The sequence below is a fragment of the Dermatophagoides pteronyssinus genome, unplaced genomic scaffold, assembly GCF_027571235.1.
Source record: "Dermatophagoides pteronyssinus isolate colony J.1.1.1.1 unplaced genomic scaffold, Derpt_VIB-CSIC_2022.12 sq0066, whole genome shotgun sequence".
NCBI classification, from domain to species: Eukaryota; Metazoa; Arthropoda; class Arachnida; order Sarcoptiformes; family Pyroglyphidae; genus Dermatophagoides; species Dermatophagoides pteronyssinus.
The window spans coordinates 21,742-49,006 of NW_027461585.1; the positions used below are offsets into that span (position 1 = coordinate 21,742).

At 28.4% G+C, this 27,265-nt stretch overlaps 6 protein-coding genes across 8 annotated transcripts; 4 read left to right on the plus strand and 2 right to left on the minus strand.

Annotated features, from left to right (window-relative positions):
• Nucleotides 1-127: 127 nt before the first annotated feature.
• LOC113789288 (uncharacterized) lies at nt 128-5,998 on the minus strand. Of its 3 annotated transcripts, none has more exons than XM_075824300.1 (5): nt 5,279-5,998; nt 2,038-2,380; nt 1,518-1,712; nt 762-1,450; nt 128-699 (listed from the first exon to the last, which is right to left on the minus strand). In XM_075824300.1, exons 1-5 carry the CDS (start codon nt 5,358-5,360, stop codon nt 128-130), a joined length of 1,881 nt encoding a protein of 626 aa, XP_075680415.1. In that variant the 5' UTR covers nt 5,361-5,998. The 3 variants fall into 3 exon arrangements, with proteins under 3 accessions (XP_075680415.1, XP_075680416.1, XP_075680417.1); XM_075824301.1 differs by lacking the exon at nt 5,279-5,998 and adding an exon at nt 2,964-4,518; XM_075824302.1 differs by lacking the exon at nt 5,279-5,998 and adding an exon at nt 2,547-2,566.
• Nucleotides 5,999-7,037: 1,039 nt separating this feature from the next.
• LOC113789284 (uncharacterized) lies at nt 7,038-9,800 on the plus strand. Its single transcript, XM_075824299.1, has 4 exons — nt 7,038-7,316; nt 7,447-7,875; nt 7,975-8,981; nt 9,055-9,800. Exons 2-4 carry the CDS (start codon nt 7,661-7,663, stop codon nt 9,798-9,800), a joined length of 1,968 nt encoding a protein of 655 aa, XP_075680414.1. The 5' UTR covers nt 7,038-7,316; nt 7,447-7,660.
• Nucleotides 9,801-10,013: 213 nt separating this feature from the next.
• LOC113789289 (uncharacterized) lies at nt 10,014-14,057 on the plus strand. Its single transcript, XM_027338807.2, has 2 exons — nt 10,014-13,859; nt 13,943-14,057. The coding sequence occupies exon 1, from the start codon at nt 10,140-10,142 to the stop codon at nt 13,845-13,847; it is 3,708 nt and encodes a 1,235-aa protein (XP_027194608.2). The 5' UTR covers nt 10,014-10,139; the 3' UTR covers nt 13,848-13,859; nt 13,943-14,057.
• On the plus strand, nt 13,998-17,123 carry Prp6 (pre-mRNA processing factor 6). Its single transcript, XM_027338808.2, has 3 exons — nt 13,998-14,140; nt 14,206-14,265; nt 14,336-17,123. Exons 1-3 carry the CDS (start codon nt 14,034-14,036, stop codon nt 17,010-17,012), a joined length of 2,844 nt encoding a protein of 947 aa, XP_027194609.1. The 5' UTR covers nt 13,998-14,033; the 3' UTR covers nt 17,013-17,123.
• A 113-nt stretch (nt 17,124-17,236) lies between these two features.
• Nucleotides 17,237-19,353, minus strand: LOC113789292 (xaa-Pro aminopeptidase 3-like). Its single transcript, XM_027338809.2, has 2 exons — nt 17,594-19,353; nt 17,237-17,528 (listed from the first exon to the last, which is right to left on the minus strand). The coding sequence occupies exons 1-2, from the start codon at nt 19,170-19,172 to the stop codon at nt 17,308-17,310; spliced, it is 1,800 nt and encodes a 599-aa protein (XP_027194610.2). The 5' UTR covers nt 19,173-19,353; the 3' UTR covers nt 17,237-17,307.
• Nucleotides 19,354-21,726: 2,373 nt separating this feature from the next.
• LOC113789285 (uncharacterized) lies at nt 21,727-24,240 on the plus strand. Its single transcript, XM_027338803.2, has 2 exons — nt 21,727-23,005; nt 23,110-24,240. The coding sequence occupies exons 1-2, from the start codon at nt 22,408-22,410 to the stop codon at nt 23,622-23,624; spliced, it is 1,113 nt and encodes a 370-aa protein (XP_027194604.2). The 5' UTR covers nt 21,727-22,407; the 3' UTR covers nt 23,625-24,240.
• Nucleotides 24,241-27,265: the final 3,025 nt, after the last annotated feature.

Genomic DNA, 27,265 nt, shown 5'->3' on the forward strand with positions numbered 1-27,265 from the left:
ATAAAGAAATTCCGATAATCAAAATTCTGTTAGATTCAAGTATCTTTACAATCATGGAGATCATCAGACAGTTTCTTTTTCAAAGGTTCTTGATGGAATGAATCAATCGATCGATCGATTGATCAGATTAAATATTATCATCATTACAGATACCACATGGTTTTTCCGTAAGAATTGGTGCAACTCTTAATAAATATGGTTCATTATATGATTGATGATGATGGTGATTATAATGTAATGATTGTTGTGAATGACGACGAAATGATGATATTGATGAGCAATGATATGGATTTGTTGTTAGATTACTATTATCATCAAAACTATTTGATGATGATAATGTTGATGATCGTTGTGATGATAATGATGATGATAATGTTGTCCGGGTTGATAATGATCGATATTTATCATCAAGATAAAATTTTTTCGAATTTGAATGTAATATATTGATAGCAAATATTGTTGATTTAATACCGGTATAATTCATTTCTTGCAGTAATTTAGAACAACCAAGAACTAAAACCGAAAAAAATATGAATGAACCACCTAATGCTGATGTCCAATATAATGGTTCATGAAGAATTAATATTGAAAATATAAAACTTAATACAACACATAATGCTTGTATAACGGCAACGGCACCTGCATTTTCCATTTTCAACGCTAATGTAATAAAAAATTGATCTAAACCAGTACAAAATGCTGTTTTTTTGAAATAGACAGATAAGGTAAGTTGTTATATTTTTGATTAGCAAATAACTTACTTGTCATTATTATTAATAGCCAACATTCAAAACCAATTGGTAAACGATATTCATCGATTATCCAAAGACCAACAGCACCTAATATCACATTCGATAATGAAAACCAAAATATAACTAATGGTGGTGGTGTTTTACGTATTTTTCTCATAAAAATCATTGATATTGAGATCGATATGGCAGCAATTAATGATAAAAATACACCAAATAATGTTGATGACCAATCTTCGATCAATAATTGATTTGATAATGATTGTGTTGTTGACATTGTTTTTGCTACATTATTATTTGATTCTGTAGTGAATAAACTATTAATCACATTTAAATGATCAAAATTTTCGGATCGATTTGAATCTTGTAAATCATAATAAGTAGCAGCTCTTTTTTCTATTGGCCAAATAGGTATTGTATCGTTTGATTCGAATGTTAATTCGGTTCGTTCATTTAATGATGATGATGATGATAATGTTTTTACTCCAAATATAAAGCTAGGACGACCAATCAAAATGACACCGATTAATGTTGTTAATGCATTGACAATCTGTAATAAACCGAATGGTTCATTAACGATAAAATGTGCAAATATGGCAATGAAAACTGGTGAAGTAAAACGAATTGTTGTCGCATCACCAAGCGGTATATAACGATATGATGAATAAAAACAAGCCAATGAAATTGTACCACAAAGACATCTATTATATATGTGTATTTTATATCAAACACAAATCCATTATCGATTATTGGTTATTGGTCCCTTACCTCATAATCAAACTGATTCGTTCACCAGGTACACCAAACAATAATGACCAATCGAATGGTTCGATTTGTTTATTTTTCCAATTGATTTTACCATTACCATTACCATTATTATTATTGATCATTTGTTTTGATCGATAACGTACACCATAAAATGTAAACATAAATACCAGATATGTTATAGATACAAATAATGAACTATATTTTTTTTAAAAAAAACAAAAAATTATTATTATAAATGGATTATAATTAACAAAATTAACCTATGACAAAAACAAAGAAAGAAAAGCAAACATCACTAAAATACTTTCAAATATGACCTAGATATGATGTGGATAATATCAATGAAAAATGTAAAAAAAAAAATAAAATGCTTAATTTAGCCATATGATTATGGCCAAAACACTATTGATTTGTTTATTTTTAATTGCGAAAAAAAAGGTCAAGATCATGGTTGCCATTTTTGTGTTTTTCTTTTAAATGAGAGAAATTTTTTGTTTGTTTGCAATTAAGATGCACTTACCTAATCATCAATATCTCTAATGCATGTAAATGTGGATTTAATTTATATGATAAACCATTGAATGACCAAAATAGTACTGAACATAATGCAAAAAATATACCGATTGCACGAAATTGTTTTAACCAACACCAAATTGCTGATAGAAAATAATTTTTAATAACAAACATTGATGATGATGATGATTTTGTTGTTGGCGGGGGTGGTGGTGGTGATGATTGTGGTAATTTGATTGGTGATGATGATAAATCAATTGGAACTGTTGAATGATGATAATGATAATGATCATATTGTGAAAATTTTTCCATTTTTTCACGTTTCATTTGTTTTTTTAGATCAAAATCGCCTACAAAAAATTATGACGAAAAAGAAGAAAATAGATCAAATTAGATTGATAAAACACTCAAATGATGCGTATACAGAATAGAGATTTCCTCTGCAAATCATATCCAAAAAATTGATTCAAATTGAATCAATCGATTGATTGATTGATTGATTTTTATTCTTCTCACCATCATTATAATAATTAATCTAAATCAATTTACAAGGCCATTTATGGAAATGGATTAATCTTATTTAATTATGTGAGAAAAAAATGAATGAAATGAATAATGCTATTGATAGACATCCTCATTAAAAATTCAATTCATTCAATTCATTTTTCAATATTAAGCAATCAAAGTTATAATTGGATAATGATGATGATGATGATAAAGTCAGCAGATTAAGCATCATCATCATTATGTTTGTTTGTTTGTTTTTTATGTAAATTTTTCTCTGATAATTAAAAATCAAGTTCAAGGATTTTGTTTTGTTTCGTTTGTCTTCCAAATCAAAAATAGTATTCCCACCACCTGTTTGAATGTCAAACATACATACACACACGAAAAAAAGAAGAAAAAATCCATATTTTCTCAAAATAAACTTACCAAAATTTTTTATTCTTTTTATAAATTTAATTAAAATATTATGCATTTTTACCAAAAAAAAGTTTCTTTTTTTGGTTTGTTGTTGTGGTTGCTGTTCTTCAGAAAAAAATTGTCAAATTTGGTTGATGATAATCGGATACTCAGTGTAAAATTAGATTGAATTCGGTTTTTTGATGGCAAATTATTGCATGGTAGTGGTAAACATTATCATCAATCAAATATTTGTCGATTTTTATTGGGTGCAAACAAAGGAAAATCATAATCATCAAACAGATCAAATGTCAAATACGTTTTCAGACCAGATTTTTAAATAAAGAAGAAGATACTGGATAAAAATCTTTCTTCTATTCGATAACGGGTTGTCGACGATTGATTGATTGATTGATGGATGATCGATGGATGGATGGATGATGAAAATCAAAAATTGGGTCAATGAATTGAATTGATTATGTAATGGTGTGTGCGCGATTAGATTATTTTCATTTTTGTTTTTTGATTGAAAAAAATTTTCAAAGAAAAACTATGTAGAAAACAAAAAAGTAGTTGCGAAAATGATTGAATGAAAAGTTGACAAAAAATATCCAATCAATCAATCAATCGGATTTGAAATATCAGGTTTCATAATCAAACACAAAACAAAACGAAACAAATGAAACGAACGAAAAAAAAACCAATATGCAAATGATGTGCGAAAAATGGTTGATCATCATCATTATCATCAATCGATTGATTGTGAAAAATCAATTAATCAGATTAATCTGTAAAACTGTTGTTGTTGATGAAATGGAATGAATGCAGAAATGTTATTCGTTCACTGTAGAAATCATTGAAATTCATTTTCATTTGGTGTTTAGTAAATGAATGAATGAATGGGGGATCCATAGGATTTGTTTGTTTGTTTGTCTGTCTCTTTGTAACTTTTCTGTGATTTCTACTTTTTTTTCAAAAAAAATTACATTCAAAGTACGTGTTTTCGGCTGCTGTTGTTTTGATACTTTTTTTCTTCACTTTTTTTCGCTTTGTTGTTGTAATACGATGATGATGATATACGACAACGACGATGATGATGATGTCTAGCTATAGAGATTTTATTTCGGAAATCTTGTTTCTCTCGTAGTTTGTCAAAACAAAAAAAAAATCAAAATCTTATTGCCACAATTGCCTTGATTGTTTTAAAATATCGTTTTAGTTATTTTCTGTTTTGGTATTTTGTCTATGTTTATTATCATTATTTAACAGATTTAACACCACCGATTGCTGCACACAATTAACCAGAGTAATGATGATAATCCCTTTATCTCTCTCTCTTTCTCTCTATAATTGTGGATAACAAACATTTTTCTGCTTTTTTCGTTTTTGTTTCAACGATAAATCACGAATCGATTGATTGATAAAGTGTGAAAAGGTGTGAAAATGATCGATCGATCGATCGATGGACAGATTGATTAGTAATCGATGAATGATTTGATTTGGATTGCAATCGGAAATAAATTCCAATCAAATTCTTTGATAATTCCCTCCCTCCAAAATAGAGAAAGAGTTAAATGATTTTTTTTGTTTTGTTTTTCCATCGATCACGATAATTAAATTATATATCGTTGACGTCAATGATCGGTTAGATATCATCATCATTATCAATGAAATCCTTGTACGTAAATTGATAATTATTATCATCATTATCAATATGGTTTGTTTTGTTTGAACAGGTAACATACATTTTGAAGGAAAAAAAAATGTAAAATCTAACCCCTATTTTAACATTGTAATGAAATGTTTAACAAACAAACAAACAAACTTGAGCAAGCAAAATTGATTTCCGTATAAGAATTACTCAACTGTGCTATTTACACACAAACGTATCAACACTCAATGTATCAATTATATATTTTTGTTGGAAAAATTTTTTCGATGATAATCCACTGTGAAACTTGTGATTATCTCTGTGTTCGGTCTGCATGATTTTGTTTTTTTTGTTTCAAACAAAAACAAAATGCATTATAATTAAAATCAATCAATCGATCCATCGATTCAGTAGAACAAACAAAAAAATAATGAGAAAAATAACGATAATAAGAAGAAATAACACAACATTTAAAACATTTAATTATCATCATTATTTTTAATAATTTTTTATAATTTAAAACTTTTGTAAAATGAATTCTGTTTTGGCAAAAAAAAATCGTGGAAAAAAATGAAAATTTAAGATTTTTTTTACGAGAAAAATTGATAAAAATGCGAAACGGTCATGCGCCATTCGAATGAAATTCAAACTGTTTTTCGTTTTTGGTCTGTTCCGCTTTGTTTACAAAACTTACCATGAGATTTCAATGTGAACATTTTTGTTGGAAATCTTTTTCTGTCGTTTTTTTTCTTCAAAGAAACAAAAAAGTTGACCATCAATGAATTTAATTTCAACGATTTTTTTTGTAAATCGTTTCAAGATTTTCAGCAACAACAACAGAAAATATTCACACAGGTAAGGCAATCGATTGACGATTATTTTGCAATTGGATTTGTAAACGTTTTTCAAAACTTTCTAAAAATATTTTTAAACTTTTGCAAAAAGATCGATTAAAATGATGGTGGTGGGAATATGATTTTGCAGAATGAACCGATTATTATGAACTGATTATTATTTGTTTCTTCGTTCGCACGAAAACTTGATCATCATCGTCATCATCATCTGATCATTTGATTTGAATCAAATGATGATTTAGCCAAAAAAGAAAATCGGTTGATTGATTTCACCTCTTTGATATTTTGTTTTGTTTACTGTTTATTTTACCTGTTTTCGGTTATTGGAATGTTTATTCATTGTGTAACATGTGATGTGTGTGTGTGTGTGTGTGTGTGTGTCAGGTGTGCGTAGAGATATCAGGTGTTAACCAAAACCTAACTGATTAATTAATTGCTTTTAAATTGCAAATAAAAAAAAAGAAAGGGATAACAAGGTATTTTTGTCTACAATCAAATTTCTATATCTTCGATTGATTGATTGATTGATTGATTGATCAGTGAGAGAAACAAAACGAAATTTTTTTTTTGAAATTTTTGAAAGTCATTTTGCTCATCCAAAGTTGACATTCGTTTTTCTGTTTGATCTATTCGATTTTTTTTTTTTTTTTTGGTTGAAATCATTTTCCTTTCCCTTTTTTATTCAGAAATTTTCTTTCTTTCTTGCAAATTTTTTCTTTTGGTAAAGATTTCTTTTCTTTTCCTCTATATCATTGAATAATATTCATTTCATTTCTCATCCGATATCAAAAGTATAATTAGTTGGAGACATTTTCGTCCATATATTTATAGAATTCATTCCTTTTTTTCTACTGAACCAACCAAAGAAAAAAAGAAAAAAAAAAAAGAAATTTATCCTTCATTCATTATAGTTATTCAGTTATTATTATTATTATTACCTTAAATCGATTTTAAACACGCACAAACAATTTACCCAATGTATTGAAAAATATAAAACAATAATCAACCACCACAAGGAAAAATTATCATTTTTTGTTTTTTCTGCAAAGGTTGAATGTTTGAGTTAAAGGAAAAGGAATGGAAATGAAGAACGAAATGATTGTCGCCGTCGTCAACGTTGATGATCTTTTTTTTTCATTTTTTCGTATCCATTGGATACCATTAATTTTTTTGGAAATATATCCAATGTTGTTGTTGTTTTGTATGTAAGTAACGTACGTTTCTTTCTTTCTTTCTTCTCTCTTCTTTACTCGATAAAAACTTACATTTTTCATATTAACAAAAACAAAAAAAATATAATCATTATTCTTGATTCGATTCATTTCATTATCTTCATTATTCTTCATTCACCTTTACCTGAAATAAATTTGGCGAGGTGGGGAGGAAGGGGAATGAGAAGAGAAACATTTTCCTTACATTTTCTTTACTTTTTTTTCTCCAAAAAAATAAAGTTTTTCATCATTTTTTGGTCATGTTAACTCAGTGTTTGTGAATTCATTTTTCCGCTAAACAACAACAAACAAACAAAAAAAGAATACAATTCTGATGATTGATATCCATTCTATTCTATATATACATAGGTAGGTAGGGTAGGTTGATCCAGAAACAACTAAACCAAAAAAAAAAAATGGAAAAAAAGTCAATTTTTTTTCATAAATGTTAAAATTGTCGAAAAAAAAAGAAAAGAAAAATTACTGCTACCAAATATGAATGGAAAAACTATAACCATTTTCGGTTGAACAAATAATCACCACCACCACCACCAATGACTATGACGATATATGATCACGACGACAACGACAAATGAATATTGGAAAAAAAAATTTTTTCGGGAAATGAAAAACAAACAAACCCGAACAAAAAAAAAGAACAAAAGAAGTAAACCAAACCAAGATCTTAATTTGAAATTTATGAATATTATCTTCGTTGTTGTTTTTGTTGTTGTTTTTTTCGCTAATTTTTATTATATTATCATAAATTTTGGTTGCCACACATTTGCTACATATAGCCGATTCGTTCGTTCGTTTGTTCGTTCATATCATATCTTTTTTTGTTGAAAAAAAAGAAGAATATTCCGGTTAAAATATTCCGGCTAACAACCAGATTTGTCCGAATAGAAAGAGAGAGAGAAACGGACATTCACTCATTTAATTTGATTATTTCGCAAACAAAAAAAAAAAAAAATTCTGTGATTTGTTTTGTTTTGTTTCACAAAAAACAAAATGTCCAAAATTAGCTATTCAGTAATGAAAAAATTAAAACTTGATCGTTTACTTAAACGACAAGCAAATTTTGATCAAGTTATTGTATTTGATGAAGAATTTGAATTAAAATATAATCATCATGGTAATAGAAATTATTGGCTAACATTTGTTGATTTTTGTAGTACATATAAATATGATCCAAATGGTTCTTGTTTAAAAACAGCTACTTATAAGTAAGTTTTTCTTAGCCGTTATTCAAAAACGTTAAAATTTTGCAATTTTCATTTTTTGTTGTTGTTTAATTTTTCTTTTAAAATGTTTATATAAAATAGAGAAATTGTTGATAAAATGAATGATTGGTTACGGCAATTACCACAATATCGTCATCGTGATCGTCTTATACCTGGTCAACCAATATGGACAATATTAAATTGTGAAACATTATATGCAAAAATATCAATAAGTTTTTCTGAAAATGGTGAAATTGCCCGTAAACGTGTTATGCAATTTTCCAAATGGCCATTAAATGATGAACTGTTTATGAATCTTTATTGTGAAGGAAATACAATGACACAAAATTTTGAACAAATTTTTAATGGTAGATATATTGTTATATTATTACGTATTTGGATGTCAAAACAGCCATATTTTCCATTAATGTTAATATTACCACCACCAACAATTACAATAAAAGATTATTGGCCAAAAAAAATAATAATCGATGATTTACAAAATAATCAAAATGAAAATCAGAAAAAAATTAAAAGAACATCTGAATTTCGTAGAAAATTACGACGAACATTAAGTATTGAAGGTGGTGGTGGTGGTGGGGCTAATATCAGTATTACTGGTAGTGCAAGTAGCCAACATCATCATCATAGTTCTAATCATGAACCAAAAGAATGTTTGGAAAAAATCCAAGAAATAACTAAAAGAATTAATAATGATATAATTAATAAAAAAATACATGGCCGTATATTAAATGTTATAACATTTCCTTGTTATTATAATAAAGAAAATAATCAAAATATAAATGTTTCAAATGAACCGATTGAAGTTGGTAATAAAATACCAAATGGACATATTATAAATTTAATACGTGTTTTTTATGTATCAAAACCAATTTGTGAATATGATAATGAATTATCAACACAATATCCAAAAGAACAGATTGGTATTATTGATTTTGTACCGCGTTGTATATCGGGTGGTGGTTTTATTAAATATCCACGGTTTGAAACACAAACCGATATTATTGATAAAGCAACAATGTGGATGACAAAAAATTCACAATATAAATATTTGAATTTTAGTTCAATCGATATTAAACTTAAATCAAGTATGTTTGAATGAATTTTTTTTTCACTTTTGAAATGTTAATGTTTTTCTTTTTTGTTGTTATCATCATTTAGTGACATCGATTGATTCAGGTGAAATGACATTTGCACGTAATACTGGTGATTTTGTACGAATAATAAGACTTTGTTATCTAAAACCATATCTACCAAATGAAAATAATGATAATAATAATGATAATATTTCATCGATAATAAATTGGAAACCATCAGCACCAATTTATCTTCAATGTAAAAATATTGTATCGATTAATAATTCATTAAAAGAATTACAACAACAAATGAATGATTACCTGTTGAAAGCAAGAAAAAATGAATATCATAATTCAGCCAATTATCAATATTATACTGGTGGTGAAATTGAACGTTGGCGTTTTATTTGTGCTGATTCGGTGGCTATTTTCATTAGTAATATTAGTAATAGTGGTGATTCACGTAATCGTCGTAATATTATAATGAGTGATTGTGATAAAAGTTTTCATGCAATAACAATATCATCAAATCATGCCAGTATGAATCGTAAAATGTTAAATGGTATTAATATTTATTATGATATTGGTTTGTATGGACGACGTCCAAAATCGAATATAACATTATCGTTGAATGATAATAATAATAATAATCAAAATAATGATAATAATGATAAATTTAATAATGGAAATTCTGTAAATCAAAATGATGATATCGATAATAATGATAATGATGATGTTAATAATGGTCATAAAAAAGAACGACAAAAAAATCGTTCCGATTCGGCATTAACAACAACCAATACGGATCAAAATAGTTGTTCGATAATATAAAAATTGTTTAAAACTATTGATGTTGTCCAATTTTCCATTGTCCAGATACCAAAGAATTGTTTCTTTTTTTCGAATAAAATGTCTCAAGTTTAAAGTTTAAAATTAAAATTTTTTATTTTGAAAAAATCAAATAACGAAATAAAGATTCAAAAATTGAATCCACTGTTTCAGAATTTTTTTGTTTCGAACAATCGATACTGAACAATCGATTATACTTGACTATCGAACACGTGAGAAAATAATACAATTCGATTCTTGATTTTTCAGTGCGTGTGTTATTTACAAGTTTTAAATTTTGATAATTTTTTTAGCCAAAAAACAAAGAATAGATAAAAAATTATGGCTGAAATTGAAAAGAATGATTTGATACCGATTCAAAATGAAATCATAAAAGAACAACAAGAAGAAGATGGTGATATTGTTGATGAACAAGAAGAAATAGAAGAAAGTAATTCAAAAGTAGAATTTTCATTTGGAACATTTTGGAATTGGTTTCTTCCATCATGTCTAGACGTTTGGTCTTCGCCATCATCAACGTCATCGTCATCGAATCCAGAAATGTTTATTGCTTATGGCGCAAAATCATTTCTATTTTTAGCTGATATTATTGTACAAAAATCGAAAACGAAAAAAAATTCAACAACAAATAACGAAATGAAAAAATGGAAAATTCATTACAAAGATATTGTCAATGTATTCGGAACGAAAGCAAAATCTCAACACTCCGATGTATTTCGTTCGAATAGTAGTTATATAACAACGGTTGTATTTGATAAAACATTTTCAACAATCAAACATGGATCAACAAAAAATATGAATCAAAAAATGTATGCAACAAGTTGTGCAATGATTTTTCTTGGCAATAGTGATGGTATCGGTGCCTTGTACGATTGTTTTCGTCGTATAACATTATTACAAAATTTACCATTCCCTTCGATTAGTCGACAATGTTGTAAAACTGTGATACAGAAAAAAATTCTTTCCGCTGCCTGGTTACATTATCGAAACGAAGGACCAGTTGTTTATTATTCACTTGATACACATATTGTTGTTTGGAAAGTGAAAAAAAATGAAGTAAAAATTCTACATGATAATGAACAAGATTGTCAAAATTCTCGTTTCAATTCGGGACAACTTCAAATCGCATGTTTAGCATCATTACCATCTGAATGTTGTATGTCATCGGATAAAAATGAACATAAATTAGCTATCGGTTATATGGGTGGTAAAATTGTTATAATCGGTTTTGATCCAATAACCAGCCAACAAACAACATCGTTAACAATATTTGCTGAAAATGGTCATAATGATGATATTTGTTCATTATCATTTTCATCATATTCATTATTATCACATCAATCTTATCGTCAAGGTTTGTTATGTTCTGTATCAAGAGATTCAGTATTAAAAGTTTGGAGTTGTTCAAATCAAAATGAAATTGCCGAACATCGTATTCTATCAAATAATTATTATGGTTCTAATCAAAAAGGAAGCGGCGGTCAAACCAATACTACAAATTGGTTTACAGCTGGATTTTTACCAAAATCTTGTATAAAAAATTCAAATGTTTCATATGAAATTATTTTAACAAATAGTTCGGGTGATTTATTAACATTTACATTACCGGAAAAAGGATTGAATAGTAAATTACGTATTGGTAAAACACAACGAACATTTCAATCAAAAATGATGATGAACAATAAAAATCAATCAATCAATCATACGTTTATTATATTTTCAATTGCAATGGATTTAGAACATAAAATTGCCATTACAAATTCATTGGATTATAAACTTATTCTATGGAATCTATCAACCAGAACATCGGAAACTGTTTTTCATTCATTTTCTAATGGTGCTTTAGCTATTGATTGTTGTCAATCGGATAAACGTATTGCCATTGCATTCGGTAGTAATGTATTTGTTTTGGATTTTATTCGTGAATCATCAATATTAACTAATAATGATGGTGGTGATGATGATAATAATATTGATAATGATGATGATGATAATCATCATTATGATATTCATGTACAACGTTTACCATTATCATCAAAAACAAGATTTTTCAATGTTATTTGGAATCGTAAATATTTTGAACGTCTTGGACGTTTAATTATTGGTACATTGGATGGTGAAATTATTCATTATGATTTAAATGGTAAAGATATTGTTTTCAAATCAAATAAAATGAATGCACGTGATACAAGTAAAATTTATTCCATTATCTGGCTTGATACATTGTTATTAGAACAAGATGAAGATACAAATGAAAAATCATCACCGGTTGTATTAACCTTACATCAAAGTGGTAAAATAATGGTCAATTATTTATCGAATAATAATGCTAAAATGCAAGAAAATTTTGATAAATATCTGGTTGATGTACCTGAAAATCAGAAAATTAAACGTACAGCATTATTAACAAGTGATGATCAAAAATATTTATTAATGGGTAATGATGATGGTACTGTTGATGTATTTCGTCGAATTTCCGAACCATCAATAATCGTTCGTAAAGCTTTTCAACATTTATATCGATTTCGTTCATTTAATCGTCCTTGTCTTTCAATTGAATATTGTTCACGAACTAATTATTTAGCTATTACTGCTTTACATGAAAATTATATTAATTGTTATCGACTTGATGATATTGATAATGATAATTTATCATTTGATTCATCATCAAATTCTGGTGATAATAACAATGATGAATCAAAACTTATTGTTAAAACTGTACCGGTAAAATGTCGTCTTCAAGGACATGAAGATCGTGTTTCATTCACTTGTTGGTGTCCATTCAATCGAATCGATGAAATTAATGATAAAATTTTATTAGCATCAGCAAGTTATGATACTACATGTATTATATGGAATGTTGCTAAACAATGTCCATTGAAACGTTTTTTTGGACATAGATCATTAATCTATAGTATAAAATGGTGTCATTTTGATTCAGATTTTCTATTTTCCGGTGGTGAAGATAATTTCTTTTTCTGGAATTGGACAATTCAACCGAATTTTTCATCAAATTTTTCAATTAAACATAATGTAAAGTTAAATTCTTTACGTTCATTATTGGAAAATAATAATAATAATAATGGTGATGATAATGAAACAAACGATGCTAATGTACCAAGTGAAACAGCAGCAATACCAATTGATTCATCAATATCTTCATTAACATCGGAAAATTCCATAATAAAAAATCCGATAACAAATAAAACTTCATTACCAATAAAAGCTTTATTTACTTTAAACAATCAAATTGAAAATAATTCATCAAAATATGAACATCTTGAAGATATAAAATGGTTGATAAAATTGAAAACAGATTCTGAAACTGTAGTAATAATACCATCAAATAAATTGGAACGTATTCTTTTATATGGCCAATTTGAACATATTGAACGATTATTACAAATGGAAATAGAAAATCATAAAAAGAATAAAAATCTTGAAGCACAATATATTTTATCATTATTTTTAAATGCAAGATCATTTGTGGAAAAATTATTGAAACAAAATGAATGTGATCCAATATTGGCAATGATTGCTTCAAGTTATTCTCGAAAACTTTATGAAAATTCAATTCGAACTATTCTTGGAGAATCATCATCATCTACAGAATCATCAAATGATTGTCGTATTCCACAACAACAGATTCAACTTAATTCGAAAATCAAATGGACAAATTATAGTAAAGAATTATGTGCATTAATACGGATATGTTGTCTAAATGAATTTAATGTTTCGATTGATAATTTATTGGCACAAAATTTATTTCGTGAAGCAATCATATTATCAGTAATACATTTAGCATCGAATACATTTGTTAATCAATTAATGTATCGTTGGCATGAATATCGTTTAAAACAGAATAATTATGAAGGTGCAATTAAATGTTTAATATCAAGTGGACATTCGATTGAAGCATTAGAATTATTAAAACAAAGACGTACACTTTGTACTGAAACTAGTGGTAATTCTATTCTTCGACAATATGATGAAATAATTGAACTTTTAAAGAAAAATATCGATGGATGATTGATTGATTGTGTAATTATAATTGTAAAAGTTGATAAAATAAAAATTTTTATTTTTTTGAATTTTTTTTTTTTGGTCACGTGTTTTATGAACAGGACAAAAAGCGGCTTGCATAATATTTGTTTTATGTTTCACGAGAATTTCGTTCCAAATTGAATGTTTACTTGTGAAATTTCTTGATCCACGATGAATTTGGCAAATATTCCACATCCTGGTGCATTGGTTAGCAAAAAGAAAAAAGCTTTTATCGGTGTACCAGCTCCACTTGGTTATGTTGCAGGTGCTGGAAGAGGGTAAGTTTCCTAAAACATTTTATTTTATTTTAATCGTTTTAAAAATTGATTTTTTATGATTTTAGTGCTACTGGTTTTACAACTCGAAGTGATATTGGTCCGGCCAGAGATGCTACCGATGTTCCGTAAGTTTGAATGTTTATTAATAATTCTGTATTTTTGATGGTGTTTTTTTCTTTGAAATATTATTCATAGTGATGACCGTCATGCATTATCAAAATCGAAATTGGCCAGTAAAAAACCTTCACAATCAGGCAAAGATAATGAACAAGAAGTTGAAGATGATGATGAAGATTTGAATGATGCTAATTATGATGAATTCAATGGCTATGGCGGTAGTCTGTTTAGTAAAGATCCATATGACAAAGATGATGAAGAAGCAGATCGTATCTATGATTCAATTGATAAACGTATGGATGAAAAACGTAAAGAATATCGTGAGAAAAAACTTAAACGTGAATTAGAACAATATCGTCAAGAACGACCGAAAATTCAGCAACAATTTTCCGATCTGAAACGTGATTTGGCTCGTATTTCAGCTGATGAATGGAATTCCATACCCAGTGTTGGTGATGCTCGAAACAAAAAGATGCGTAATCCTAGAGCAGAAAAATTCACGCCTGTTCCTGATTCGATTCTTGCCCATAATGTTAGTTTGTCAAATGAAACGGTTACTTCGATCGATCCATTAAGTGGTCTAAAGACGGTCATCTCTGGTACATCGACCGGTTTGTTAAGTTCAGCACCAAGTCATTTAGATCTGAAAAAAATTGGTCAAGCTCGTAATACCTTGATGGATATTAAACTAAATCAAGCTTCGGATTCCGTATCCGGTCAAACTGTTGTTGATCCAAAAGGTTATTTAACTGATCTTCAATCAATGATTCCATCAATTGGTGCTGATATAAGTGACATAAAGAAAGCAAGATTATTACTAAAATCTGTTCGTGAAACCAATCCAAATCATGCTCCTGCATGGATTGCATCAGCAAGATTAGAAGAAATAACCGGAAAATTACAAACAGCACGAAATCTTATTATGAAAGGCTGTGAACAATGTGAAAATTCCGAAGATATATGGATCGAAGCAGCTCGTCTTCAACCTCCTGATCTTGCTAAATCAGTCATAGCGCAAGGTGTACGAAAATTGGCAAATTCTTCCGTTCGGCTCTGGATTAAAGCAGCAGAATTGGAAAAAGAGACTAAAGCGAAAAAGAAAATTTTTCGTAAAGCTTTGGAACAAATTCCGAATTCGGTACGATTATGGAAAGAAGCTGTTGAATTGGAAGAACCTGAAGATGCACGAATTCTTCTAACTAGAGCTGTAGAATGTTGTCCAACAAGTGTTGATCTGTGGTTAGCATTAGCACGTTTAGAAGTATATGAAAATGCTCGTAAAGTATTGAATAAGGCACGTGAAAACATTCCAACTGATAAACAAATATGGTTTACCGCAGCCAAACTTGAAGAAGCACAAGGTAATCTATCGATGGTACAGAAAATTATCGATCGTGCATTGAATTCATTACAAGCTAATGGTGTTGAAATCAATCGTGAACATTGGATACAGGATGCTATTGATACGGAAAAATCTGGTTCAAAAGTGACAGCACAAGCTATTGTAAAATCTGTTATCGATTTCGGAATCGATGAAGAAGATCGTGAACATGGATGGCTAAAAGATGCAGAAAATTTAGCCAATTTCGAAGCTTTTGAATGTGCAAGAGCTGTTTATGCAAATGCATTAAAAGTTTTTCCTAAAAATGAAAATATCTGGCTTCAAGCTGCATTTTTCGAAAAAAATCATGGAACCAAAGAAAGTCTTGAATCATTATTAGAATTAGCCGTCGTCAATTGTCCACAAGCTGAAGTACTTTGGTTAATGGCCGCTAAAAGTAAATGGCTTGGTGGTGATGTTCAGGCTGCACGTCAAATATTATCCCGTGCATTTGATGTGAATCAAAACAAAGAGGAAATATGGTTGGCAGCCGTCAAATTAGAATCTGAGAATGCTGAATATGATCGTGCAAGAAAAATTCTTGAAAAAGCTCGTGAAAAAAATAGTACACCACGTGTGTATATGAAATCAGCTAAACTGGAATGGCAATTGGGAAATTTATCTCGTGCTATTGAACTACTTGAAACGGCAATCAATCATTGGGATGATTATCCTAAAATATGGATGATGCTTGGACAAATACATCAACAAACTGATCGTATTAACGAAGCACGTGAAATCTATCAACGTGGTCTTAAATCAAACAATTCAAACATTGCATTATGGATATTGCTTTCTCGACTAGAAGAATCTGAAGGCGCTTTGATTAAAGCACGTTCCGTCTTAGAAAAAGGTCGTTTAAAAAATCCGAAAAATGATCTGTTATGGTTGGAAGCTGTCCGTGTGGAAATTCGAGCCGGCAATAAAGAAATTGCTATGCCAATGTTATCGAAAGCTTTGCAAGAATGTCCTCAAAGTGGTATATTATGGGCCGAAGCTATATTCTTGGAAAATCGTCAGCAACGTAAAAGCCGAAGTGTAGATGCATTAAAACGTTGTGAACATGACGTTCATGTGCTATTAGCTTGTTCATTATTATTCTGGTGTGAACGTAAAATGACGAAAGCTCGTGAATGGTTTCAACGTACATTAAAATTGGATCCCGATCTAGGTGATGCTTGGGCTTATGCTTATAAATTTGAAATACTACATGGCACTCAAGAACAACAGATAGAATTGAAAAAACGATGTATTCAAGCTGAACCTCGACATGGTGAACATTGGTGTCAGGTGTCAAAAGATATCAAAAATTGGAAGCTGAAAATTGGTGATATACTTGAAATCGTTGCAAATGAATTGCCTATTCCTAATTAATTGTTTTGATTTACAATACTTTACCCATTATCATCATTTTCATTAAATCATATTTTATATATTAACCATATAAGTGAATAAAAATTTTATTACTTTTTTACCGCCAGATAATGCCGATATGAAAAAGTATTTAAAATAAAATTGTTAAAAATACTGGCACCATCTTGTGGTGACAAAAAATATTTGTAATTTGAAGCACAATAAATCAATTTTTTAAGTCTGTATTCAATTGTTATAAAAAATTTTAAAAATACTGTCAAAATTTATTACATAGATAATAATCGTTAATATATTATTATAGAAGCAATTTAGGACAATCATTTGTCAACTGGATAATTGAATTTGTATCGGGTTCAATTATGATATCATCTTCAATACGAATTCCAATACCACGGAATTCTTGTTTGATTGGCAATCCTTGTGTAGGAAAATATAGACCCGGTTCAATAGTAAAACACATACCAGGTATTAATGGTAATGAACGTGATATCGATGGTGTATCATGAATATCTAGACCTAAATTTATATGAAAAGGAAATTAATTTCAATCACACATGTCAATCAGATTCATTGAAAAATACCTAAATAGTGCGAAACATGATGTGGACAAAGACGTTTGACAATATTTCGTACATCTTCATTAGAAACAGATTCATCGAATAATTTGAATTCCGGCAAAATTCGTGTCATTATTTTTAACATCAATTCATTGAGATCATTTAATGAGGTATGGCCAATGACAATTGAATTGATCAATTCATGTTGTATTCCAATCAATGCTTCATATAGTTGTGATTGTAATTGAAATCTATCATCATTATTCGAATTTCGATTTATATCGATTGGCCATGTACGACTTATATCACAGCAATAACCATCAACATCTTCACAGCCAACATCGGTCAATATCCAACAATTATCATCATTTGGTGTAATAATATGATCATTACGACCATAATGAATAATAGTTGCACGTGAACCGCTTGCACAAACACTTGGAAATGATTGACATCGAGCACCCAATAATTTGGATTCAAAATTAAATTTTCCATCAATATGTGATTCGATAAATGTGAATGAAGATTTGTCATTACTACTGTTGATTGTAGAAAATAATCGTTTACTCCATTCGATTGTGTTGTTGAGAGCAATTGCACCAATGCGACCGACACGTTTCATAGCTTTTACTTCTTGACTAGATTTAATTACCCGTAATTGATCGATTAACATTGAAATATCACGTATATTAACCGATTGAATTGTTTGTCCTAAACTTGTTGACCATTTTTCCACATCATTATCGAATGAAGATGTTGTGATAGATTTTAGATAAAATTTAAGATGTGTTACTAATTCAGGACGATGTTCTAATGTTTTTCTTGAAATAAACATATCACGACGATAAGATTTTATTTGTTTATTTAAAAAATTTATCAACTCTGTCAATGGTTGACAATCATCACAGATTTGTTTTAGCCATTGTTCATATTGTACAGAAAGTTCTGGTCCATGCCATTGTTTTTCACTTTTTGTACGATTTGATGAAAATATTATTGATCGATATGAATCAATACAATCAGGATTTTCAAGAAAAATTGCCAAAACACAATTACTGGTTAGTTGATCGCTGGTACCGGAATGAAGTCCAGTTAGATAGGTAAAATCAGAATTTTGTTTACATTCATTCACTGGTATCATTGTATTGCCTTGATATTGTGGTGGTGGTGTTGAAATTAATATTAATGGTGATAATTTTTTCAATGTTGATGATGGTTGAATTTTTTTTAAATGTTGACATGCAAGAAGTATAAGATTTTGTTGTCTATTTCTTATCTCTTGATGGCTAATAAACGATTCATATGCCATATCATTTAATGGTGATATAATCATTTGATCATTTGTATGCTGTTCTGTCATAACAACTGATCGTGAAATATTATCATGATAATGATTAAGTGTATCATTCGATGATAATAAAATACCATTATTTATTGCTGTACTAATCGATTGTTTCATGATGATATCATAATTATTGACTAGATTAAAATTATGACATTGTAATAATGATGAACGTTGTTGTTGTTGTTGTTGATGATGAAATGATTTTTGTCGAAATAAATTTAAAAATCGATGACAATAATAACGTTGTAATTGAGCCATTTATCTATATCAATGGACAAATTCTAAATTGTCAATTAAATCAAAATAGAATAAATGGAAAAAATGAATTTAAAAGGATAAATGTTTGCTTTTTTATATGATGATTGAAAAACAAACAACATCAAATTGATTATCCACACACAATACCAAGCAATAGTAATGATATCTTGAATATATATTGATATGATGATGATGATGAAAATTATGCTATGTTGTTATATGTTGATCATCATCATCATTTTTTTTCACTGGAAACGTAATATATAGCTTTGGGTACAAAAATTAACCCACAAACAAATACTGTGTGTGTGTTTGTGCAATCGAATGTAAAAGAATGTAAAATCAGCTGAGAATAGCAAAACGAAAAAATTGGAACGAAACCAATCATATTCATAATGAGATGAATCGGATGAATTTTGTTCTCTTTTTTTTTGTTTTTGGATAATTCAACATTGTTGAGTCTTTTGATAGTGAAAACAAAAAACAAAACAATTGAATAAATAAAATTTTCTTTAGTTTCTTGATAGCATATTTCTCAATTTTTTTTCCTGACTTATCATTATCATAAATTTTTCCTTAGGCAAGATTTTTCAATTTTAGATTCAAAATTTTCATTTGTTATTGAAGACCATTGGAATTTTGTTTGCTTGAATAGAGAAGATGATAAGTTTTTTTTTTCATTTCAAGTTATCATTCAAGAATTGAATAAAATTTTCTTCTTTTTTTAAAAAAAATTTTCCGTTTCATTGATATTTCCATTGTTTTAATAATAATGAAAATGGAGAATTCTGTTGACTGTCATGTGTGTTGTTTTGTTTTTGTTTTTTTCAGATTTTTTTTGAGCCAAAAAAAAACTATTTAATTTGACTGATTGAAAGGCGTTTATAGGAGAATCAATTACCATCATCAGGAAGAAAAAAGAAGACAACAAAATTATACCAACCAAACCACCATAATATAAATAATTCAAATCTCATTGAACATTTTCATTGGAAAATTAATGAGAAACAATAATTTATTCTGTCATTACAGATCAAATCTATAGTGAAAAAAAGAAAGAAAAATTAGTTTTGGGTAATAAACAACCGAAACGGAAAAAATAAATTCCAATAAAATGTTGACGACGATGACGACGACGACTAGAAATTAACTCATCGGATTCAAAGATGATTATTGATTTTGGTTTGGTTTGGTTCAATGTTTGTTCGTTGTTGTTGTTGATGATGATGGTGATGGTATTCTGGAAAGTTTTTTCTTCTTTTGGCCAGAAAATAAATCTAAATTGGAAATAAATCAATGAATGAATTTTCTGTTACCCAGGTACCAGCGGTAGCAAGAAATTTAATGAACCTTTAATAAATACATACATTATTATGGTTGGAATTTTCAATATTCAGTCAGGCAAACAAATTGAGCATTTTTGTTTCTCGTTTTTTTCTTTTGGATTTTTGATTGCACAAATAAACAAACAAAATATTCTGAAAAGGGATTATCTAATGTTTTCGTTTTTGACTAAATATAATAGATGTTATATTACTATAAAATCAGTCAAGTTTAGTTGATGTGATCCGATTATCATTGAAATTCATGAAATATATAAAAAAAATGGAATAAACAACAACAACAACAACATACAAAAACTCAATTTAAAACTCATAGAATTGGATCGTATGACAATCAAAATGAGAGATAGAGAGAGATATAGAGATCTTAAGATAATTAAACTAATGATGATAATAACATGAACTTTTTTCGTTTACTGTGTTTTTTTTAATATTATTATCTATTTTGTCAAAATCCATTCCATTTTCATTCTAGCATTCTCCAAACAAAAAAAATGTCAGAGTTTAGTGTCGAATGGACTTTGATAACAGGAGCATCAAGTTATAAAGTAATAGAAATAAACAATAATAAAACATTGAAGAAAAAAATTCAAATTTTAGATACAAACGTTAAAATAGTGACAGAATTTGAAACATAATCTTTTCGACAAAAAAATAAAAAAATGAATAAAAGGATAAAGAAATTAGGATAGGAAATCGGATATGAAACACGGATGTCAATTGTGAAAAAATTCAACAAAAAAAAGAAATTATCGTTGATAAAATACCGCGACCGAACCAAAAAAAAAAAAAAAAAAAAGAACTTTCAAACATTCGATCGAACGTTTTGTTTGCAAACGACGATATGACGTAATGGAATTTTTTTGGCGCCCTTCAAATATGATGTTTTCGTTTTTCGAATGGAATCGAATGTTCGAATGTTTCTTGATTCAATTTTTAAAGTTTTTCTTTTTTCCGTTGTTGTTTCTCAATATTTGATTTTGATTTTTTATTTTTGGATTCTTCAACTATCTTTCTCCATCGTGTTCCTAATATTTTTTCCAAAGTTTATTTGAATAATAATGATAATAATGTCTGTGCTCAATAGTTTTCTTCAAATATTTTTTTTAAAAAAAAGGAAAGAAATATTGAAATGAATTAATGAAAAACTATAAATATGTAATATGTAATATATGAATTTTTTTGCTTTTTCTTCTTCTTTCTTTTCATAGGGCGAAAAAAATTCACCGACCAAAAAAAATGTATTCAAAAAGATGTGTTTGAAACGCATGCGACATTTATGTGGATTCTTTTTTTTTTTTATCTTCGTTCATATCAACACACCTTTTGAACTATATAAATTTCGGTAGTGTTTGTTTGCTTCGAAAAATTTCTTTGGAACAAAGTTACAAAAATAATAATAATCATTTGAAAGAGAATCAGGCGCAAAAACAACCTATTCAAACTTTCGATCAGCAATGAAAATTCTTTTTCTTCTTCTTCTTTTTTCCGGTTTTTCTGGTTGGTGATTCATAAAAGATTCAGCATCACATCGGTACGGACAATAATCATTTTTTTTTCTCACGTTTGTTTCATTCGAAATTTCTGGACTGCTATTAATGCCAATCAAATCAAAAGAATCATTGTGAAACGAAGAATAAGAAGAAAGAAATATCGATCAATATCAATTCAATTTGCTCATTATTAATTGATTGGGCCTTATCAAAAAAAAATTGTGTTTAATGCTCACCTGGAATATATTTTCTTTTCATCTTCTTTTCACACATCATTTATCGGAAAATCTGATCATTATTCACTTTACTTCACTGTTTTTTGACGTGATAAATTAATATCATTGATCATTAAATACTACATATCAAACAACAAACATAATCATCAAAGTAATAAGAAAAATGCGACGAAGAAAAAGTTCTTGTCCAAATATTGAACCAAGACGTACATCGGCAACACCAAATCGTAGTAGTATGAAATTAGATCTTTATATTGAAGATGATGAACTACAAACAACACCATTACGTCGTAATTCACCATCACCAACATCTGTTTATCATGATCATCATCATCATAATAATCAAAATAATAATCGTCGAAGATCATCAACAACTAATAACATAGAAGATACTGCCGAAGAAGTACTTTGTCTTCGTTTGTTAAGTACACGTACACGTTATCGTTTTGGTGGTTTACGTGTTAATCTAATAAGTCCAGTATTTAATATGAATAAATTATTTAATGTTGAATTTGATCAAGATAGCCAAATTTCATTGATTAAAAGTCAACAATCAAGTTTTGATCAACAACAACAACAACAACACCAACAAACACCAGATATGGAATCATTTTTTCGAAACAATAATGATTTACAACAACCAAAATCAACACGTGAAGGTAGATGTGCTACAATTGTAATTGAACCTGAAAGTGAAGAACAAAAAGATGAAATTACCAGACAATTACCATTATTGACAGCCGATTTAACATTATTAGAAGGTTTGTGTAAAAATTTTTGTAATTATTTCTTCATAAACATTATTATTCAAACAACAAAAAAAAATTATAATGTTTCTTTTCTAATTTTTTTAAATTTTCAACAGAAACATCCAATCCAATTAATAGCTCAAATAGTAAAACTAATGATAATAATAATTATGTTAAAAATACAAATAATGATAATAATCAACATCATCAAACAGCACGTAGTTTAACTCGGATACCGGAACCAGAATCAAATGAACAATCATCAATACGACGATATGCAAAACGTCATCAATCAACATCATCGATCAATCATAATAATCAAAATAATAATAATAATGATAATATAAAATTTGAAAGTGTTAAAGTTTATACAAAAGTTGAACCAACTGATCCAAATTTAATTAATTTAGATACGAAAATTGATTCATTTAATTATCATTATCAACCACAACAACAAACATCTCCATCAAAAAAGAAAAATCAACAAAAAGATAAGGAAAAATCATCATCATCATCAACAACAACAACAACTAAAAAAATTAAAGATATGCGTCGTCATACACATTTTTATTGTCATATACCAACATCGTTAACATTATCATCATCCACATCATCATCATGTCAAAAATAATCACTAAATTAATTTATCATGATGAAACCGAAAAAAAACCGAAACCAAAAAAGAAATTCCATACTGTTCTATTACGGATAATTGTCGAATGGAATATATCCAATATTATTATTCAGGAAATTTTCAATAATAATAATAATCAAATGATTTACGATTGATTGATTTCACATACAGAGTTTACAATTTTGGAATCATTACGAAATTAAAATTGATTTAATTTATTGAAAGCATCCATCCATTCATCCATCCATCCATCCATCCATCTATCTATTCACAGCTGCTATTTCAATTTCGGTTATCATCTTATCATATTATCATATTATTGGGCGATTGCAATAACACCAGGAGAGGGTAAAAAGAAACAAAACAAACAAACAAAATCCTTTTTTCTTATCGATCACCGCGGTGGTAATCATTATCATTATTCCGGTTTTTTGATATAATTACATAATAATGTGAACAACACACAGACATACACACACACTATTTTCTTCTTCCGAATTCAAAAACGCAATAGAATGTGTTTAAAAGAAGATGTCTAACACTTTTTTTTTCTTTGTTTATTTGTTACTAAATATATATAAAAACAAAATAAATAAAACATTCAACATTTTCATTATTTAAATTGTTATTTAAATGATGAAGATTATCATCATCATCATCATCCATGGATGAAAGAAAAGAAAATTCATTCGACCATATTTCATTTTATCTTCTTTTTTCTTTTTTGTCCCATTTTTTTATATCCTTTTAATTTATGTTTGCGTTTGTGTGTGTTAGCTGATGTGGATCTGAAAGCTTGAATCAGGCATTATCAACCAAATGAAAGTGAAAATGATGCTAAATTTTTTTGTCTTTGGTAAACAAAATACACACACAGATATTCTGTGTGTGAGTGCATGGAATGTTAATGATGATTATAATGATAAAAAAAGGGCTGAATGAATGAATCTTGAACTGAGTGCATGTGGTGGTGGTGGTGGTGGTGAAAGGGGAAAAAGCAAACAAAATTGAAACAAAAAAACTTAAACGAAAAAATTTCATGTTCCAAAAAACAATTTAAATTATAAACGAAGAAAACAAACAAATCAATCAAAAGAACATGGTAAACACTTTAGAAGAAGAATATTACACACACATGGCAAACAACCCCGAAAAAACGAAACGAAACAAAAAAAAAAATTATTGATTTTATCATCACCAACAGCAGCGCAAAACGTTGGAAATTTTTCATTTTCATTTCATATTTAACACAAGAGGAGATTCTTGTTGGAAAAAAAACGGTGTTGAAAATAAATTCTCTCATTGTGTGTGTGTACATCATGAATATTCTCTCTGCTGAATGTTGAAAAAAAACGGTGGCTGCTGCTGCTGTCGTCACCATCGATGTGTGAATAGTTCGGTTGATAATAAGCTTTATTTTTAATCTTTTTTTTCGTTGAAAAATAAGGTTCTTTTGTGATTGTCAAACGTTTTTCGATATTTGCCATGGTGTTTGTTCAATACATTTTTTTTTGTTTGGTTTTGTTTGCAAAAAAAAAAAAAAAAAAAAAATAGAATTGGAAATTTGCATTTTTGAATTCTGGAGAAGAAAAAAAATTTCGTGATTTTCATTTTTTTTATCGTTTTCGAAATATAATCCTTTGAAGCTATTTTTTTCATTCTCAGTCTCGAATTCAAATTAACAAAGAAAATCGTTTGCATTTTTTTTCATTGAAAATCATTATTATTATCATTCATCATTCATTCAGTACAATTATCATGTCAGAATTTTTTTTCTTCTTCTTCATCGTTGCTTTTGTCATCATCATTTTTCTGATTCAAAATTTTTCCAAATTCTGTAGTAGAAGGAGAAGGATCTAGAGAAAGGCTTATATAAACACGCAATTACATTGAAGGGAACAAAATCCTTTTTTATTTTTGCATTCATAAAATGGTGATAATTTTGATTAGTTGATTTTTTTTTTGATCAATTTACTGCTCAATCAATTTCAAGCTATTGTTGTTGTTGGTGGGTAGAACAACAAGAAAACCAAAAAAAATCAATTCTCAAATATCATCAGAATATGTAGATAGTGCGAGAGAGAGAGGTGGTAATTGTTGAAAGTTCGGACAACAACAACCAAAACCAGATTGATCATCATTATCACCATCGGCAATATTGTTGTTGTTGTTAACCCAAATTCTATATATAGTTTTTAGGGAATTTATTTTATTAGCTTTTTCATTCCAAAAAAAAAACTCAAACAATTTTCTCTCTACTCCCAATATCTATATTTATAGTCTTGATAAATTTTGATGAACCAAAAGAAAAAAACAACTAACACTAAATTTGGAAAATAAACCAGAAAATAAAAATGAAAATGAAACTTCATCGATTAATTCACTTGATTCATTCGATTTATTTTATTGGAATGAATGAATGGCTGGATGGCTGAATGGTTAAATGGATGGATAAGAAGCACATATTCAATAGCCTAAAATAGTTGAAAATGTACGCCAACGTTTATTTCTTTTTTTCCGTCTAAAACTTTTTTTTTTTGTTGTTTTTTCCTACCATATCATCATCATCATCCATATGGGATTCTAAAGAATTTGCAAAGAATTCAATTTGCGTGTGTGTGGTATATTTATGATTTTGTTTTCTTTCCAATTTCAAATTCTATTAGGATTTTTTTTCACTTTACATTTCAATCATCATACTGAGGCATTATTCAGAAACCAAGGTGATGATGATGAAAAAGTGTTTGTTTGTTTGCTTGCTTCTTTTATTTATTCAAAAAAGATTGAAAGATCATTTTTCTTTCACCAAAGGTTTTCATTTCATTTGTAATTCCATTCGAGAAAACTAAAGCAAACAAACAAACAAACAAAGATAAGGTGTGAAAGGAAAGATTCTTCTTGGATTTTTCTCTCTCTATATCGAATCGAAAATTGACGATATTTTTCCGGTTTTTTTTGGTCCGGATTTCTTACACGAATGTCCAAGTTTAAAAGTTTTTTTTGCTTTGCATCAAGAAAGAAATCGATCAAGAAGATTGATTCTTTCCTGCCTATCCAGTAGAACAAACGGGGAAAAAATTGGAAAACAAAATGGAAAAACCTTTTCTTTCTTTCCTGAAAGCAAAGAATAATAAATTCAAATTTTTTTTGTTGAAAAGTTTGAAAATTATTATTCAATATGAAATGTGGATGAATGTTTGACAAAAAAAACAAAAAACAAAACAAAACAAAAGCAAACTTATTCAAAATATTATTTTAAAATTCAAATTTTTGCGTTTTACGTTTCGCAAAATGCTGGAAAAAAAAGGATTTCTGTCATTTTGAATTGGCCATTTTTTTCCTATTGTTTTTTTCCCATTTATTTGTTGTTGAAGGGTAGATTTGAATATTTTACCATTTTAAATCATCATCATCATCATCAAAAACAGTTTTTTTTTGTTGTTTGTTTTTGTTTTCCAAAACAACCAACCAAAACAAAACAAATCAATTTGAATGAGATGAATATTTTGCAGACAAACAAATGGAAAACAAATTCAAATCTATTTTTGGAAAGTTGAAGTGAACAAATATTTCAATTTAACAATAAATAAATAGATAAAGCCTGGGTAGTTTGTTTTTCTCTCTGTAAAACTTTTTGT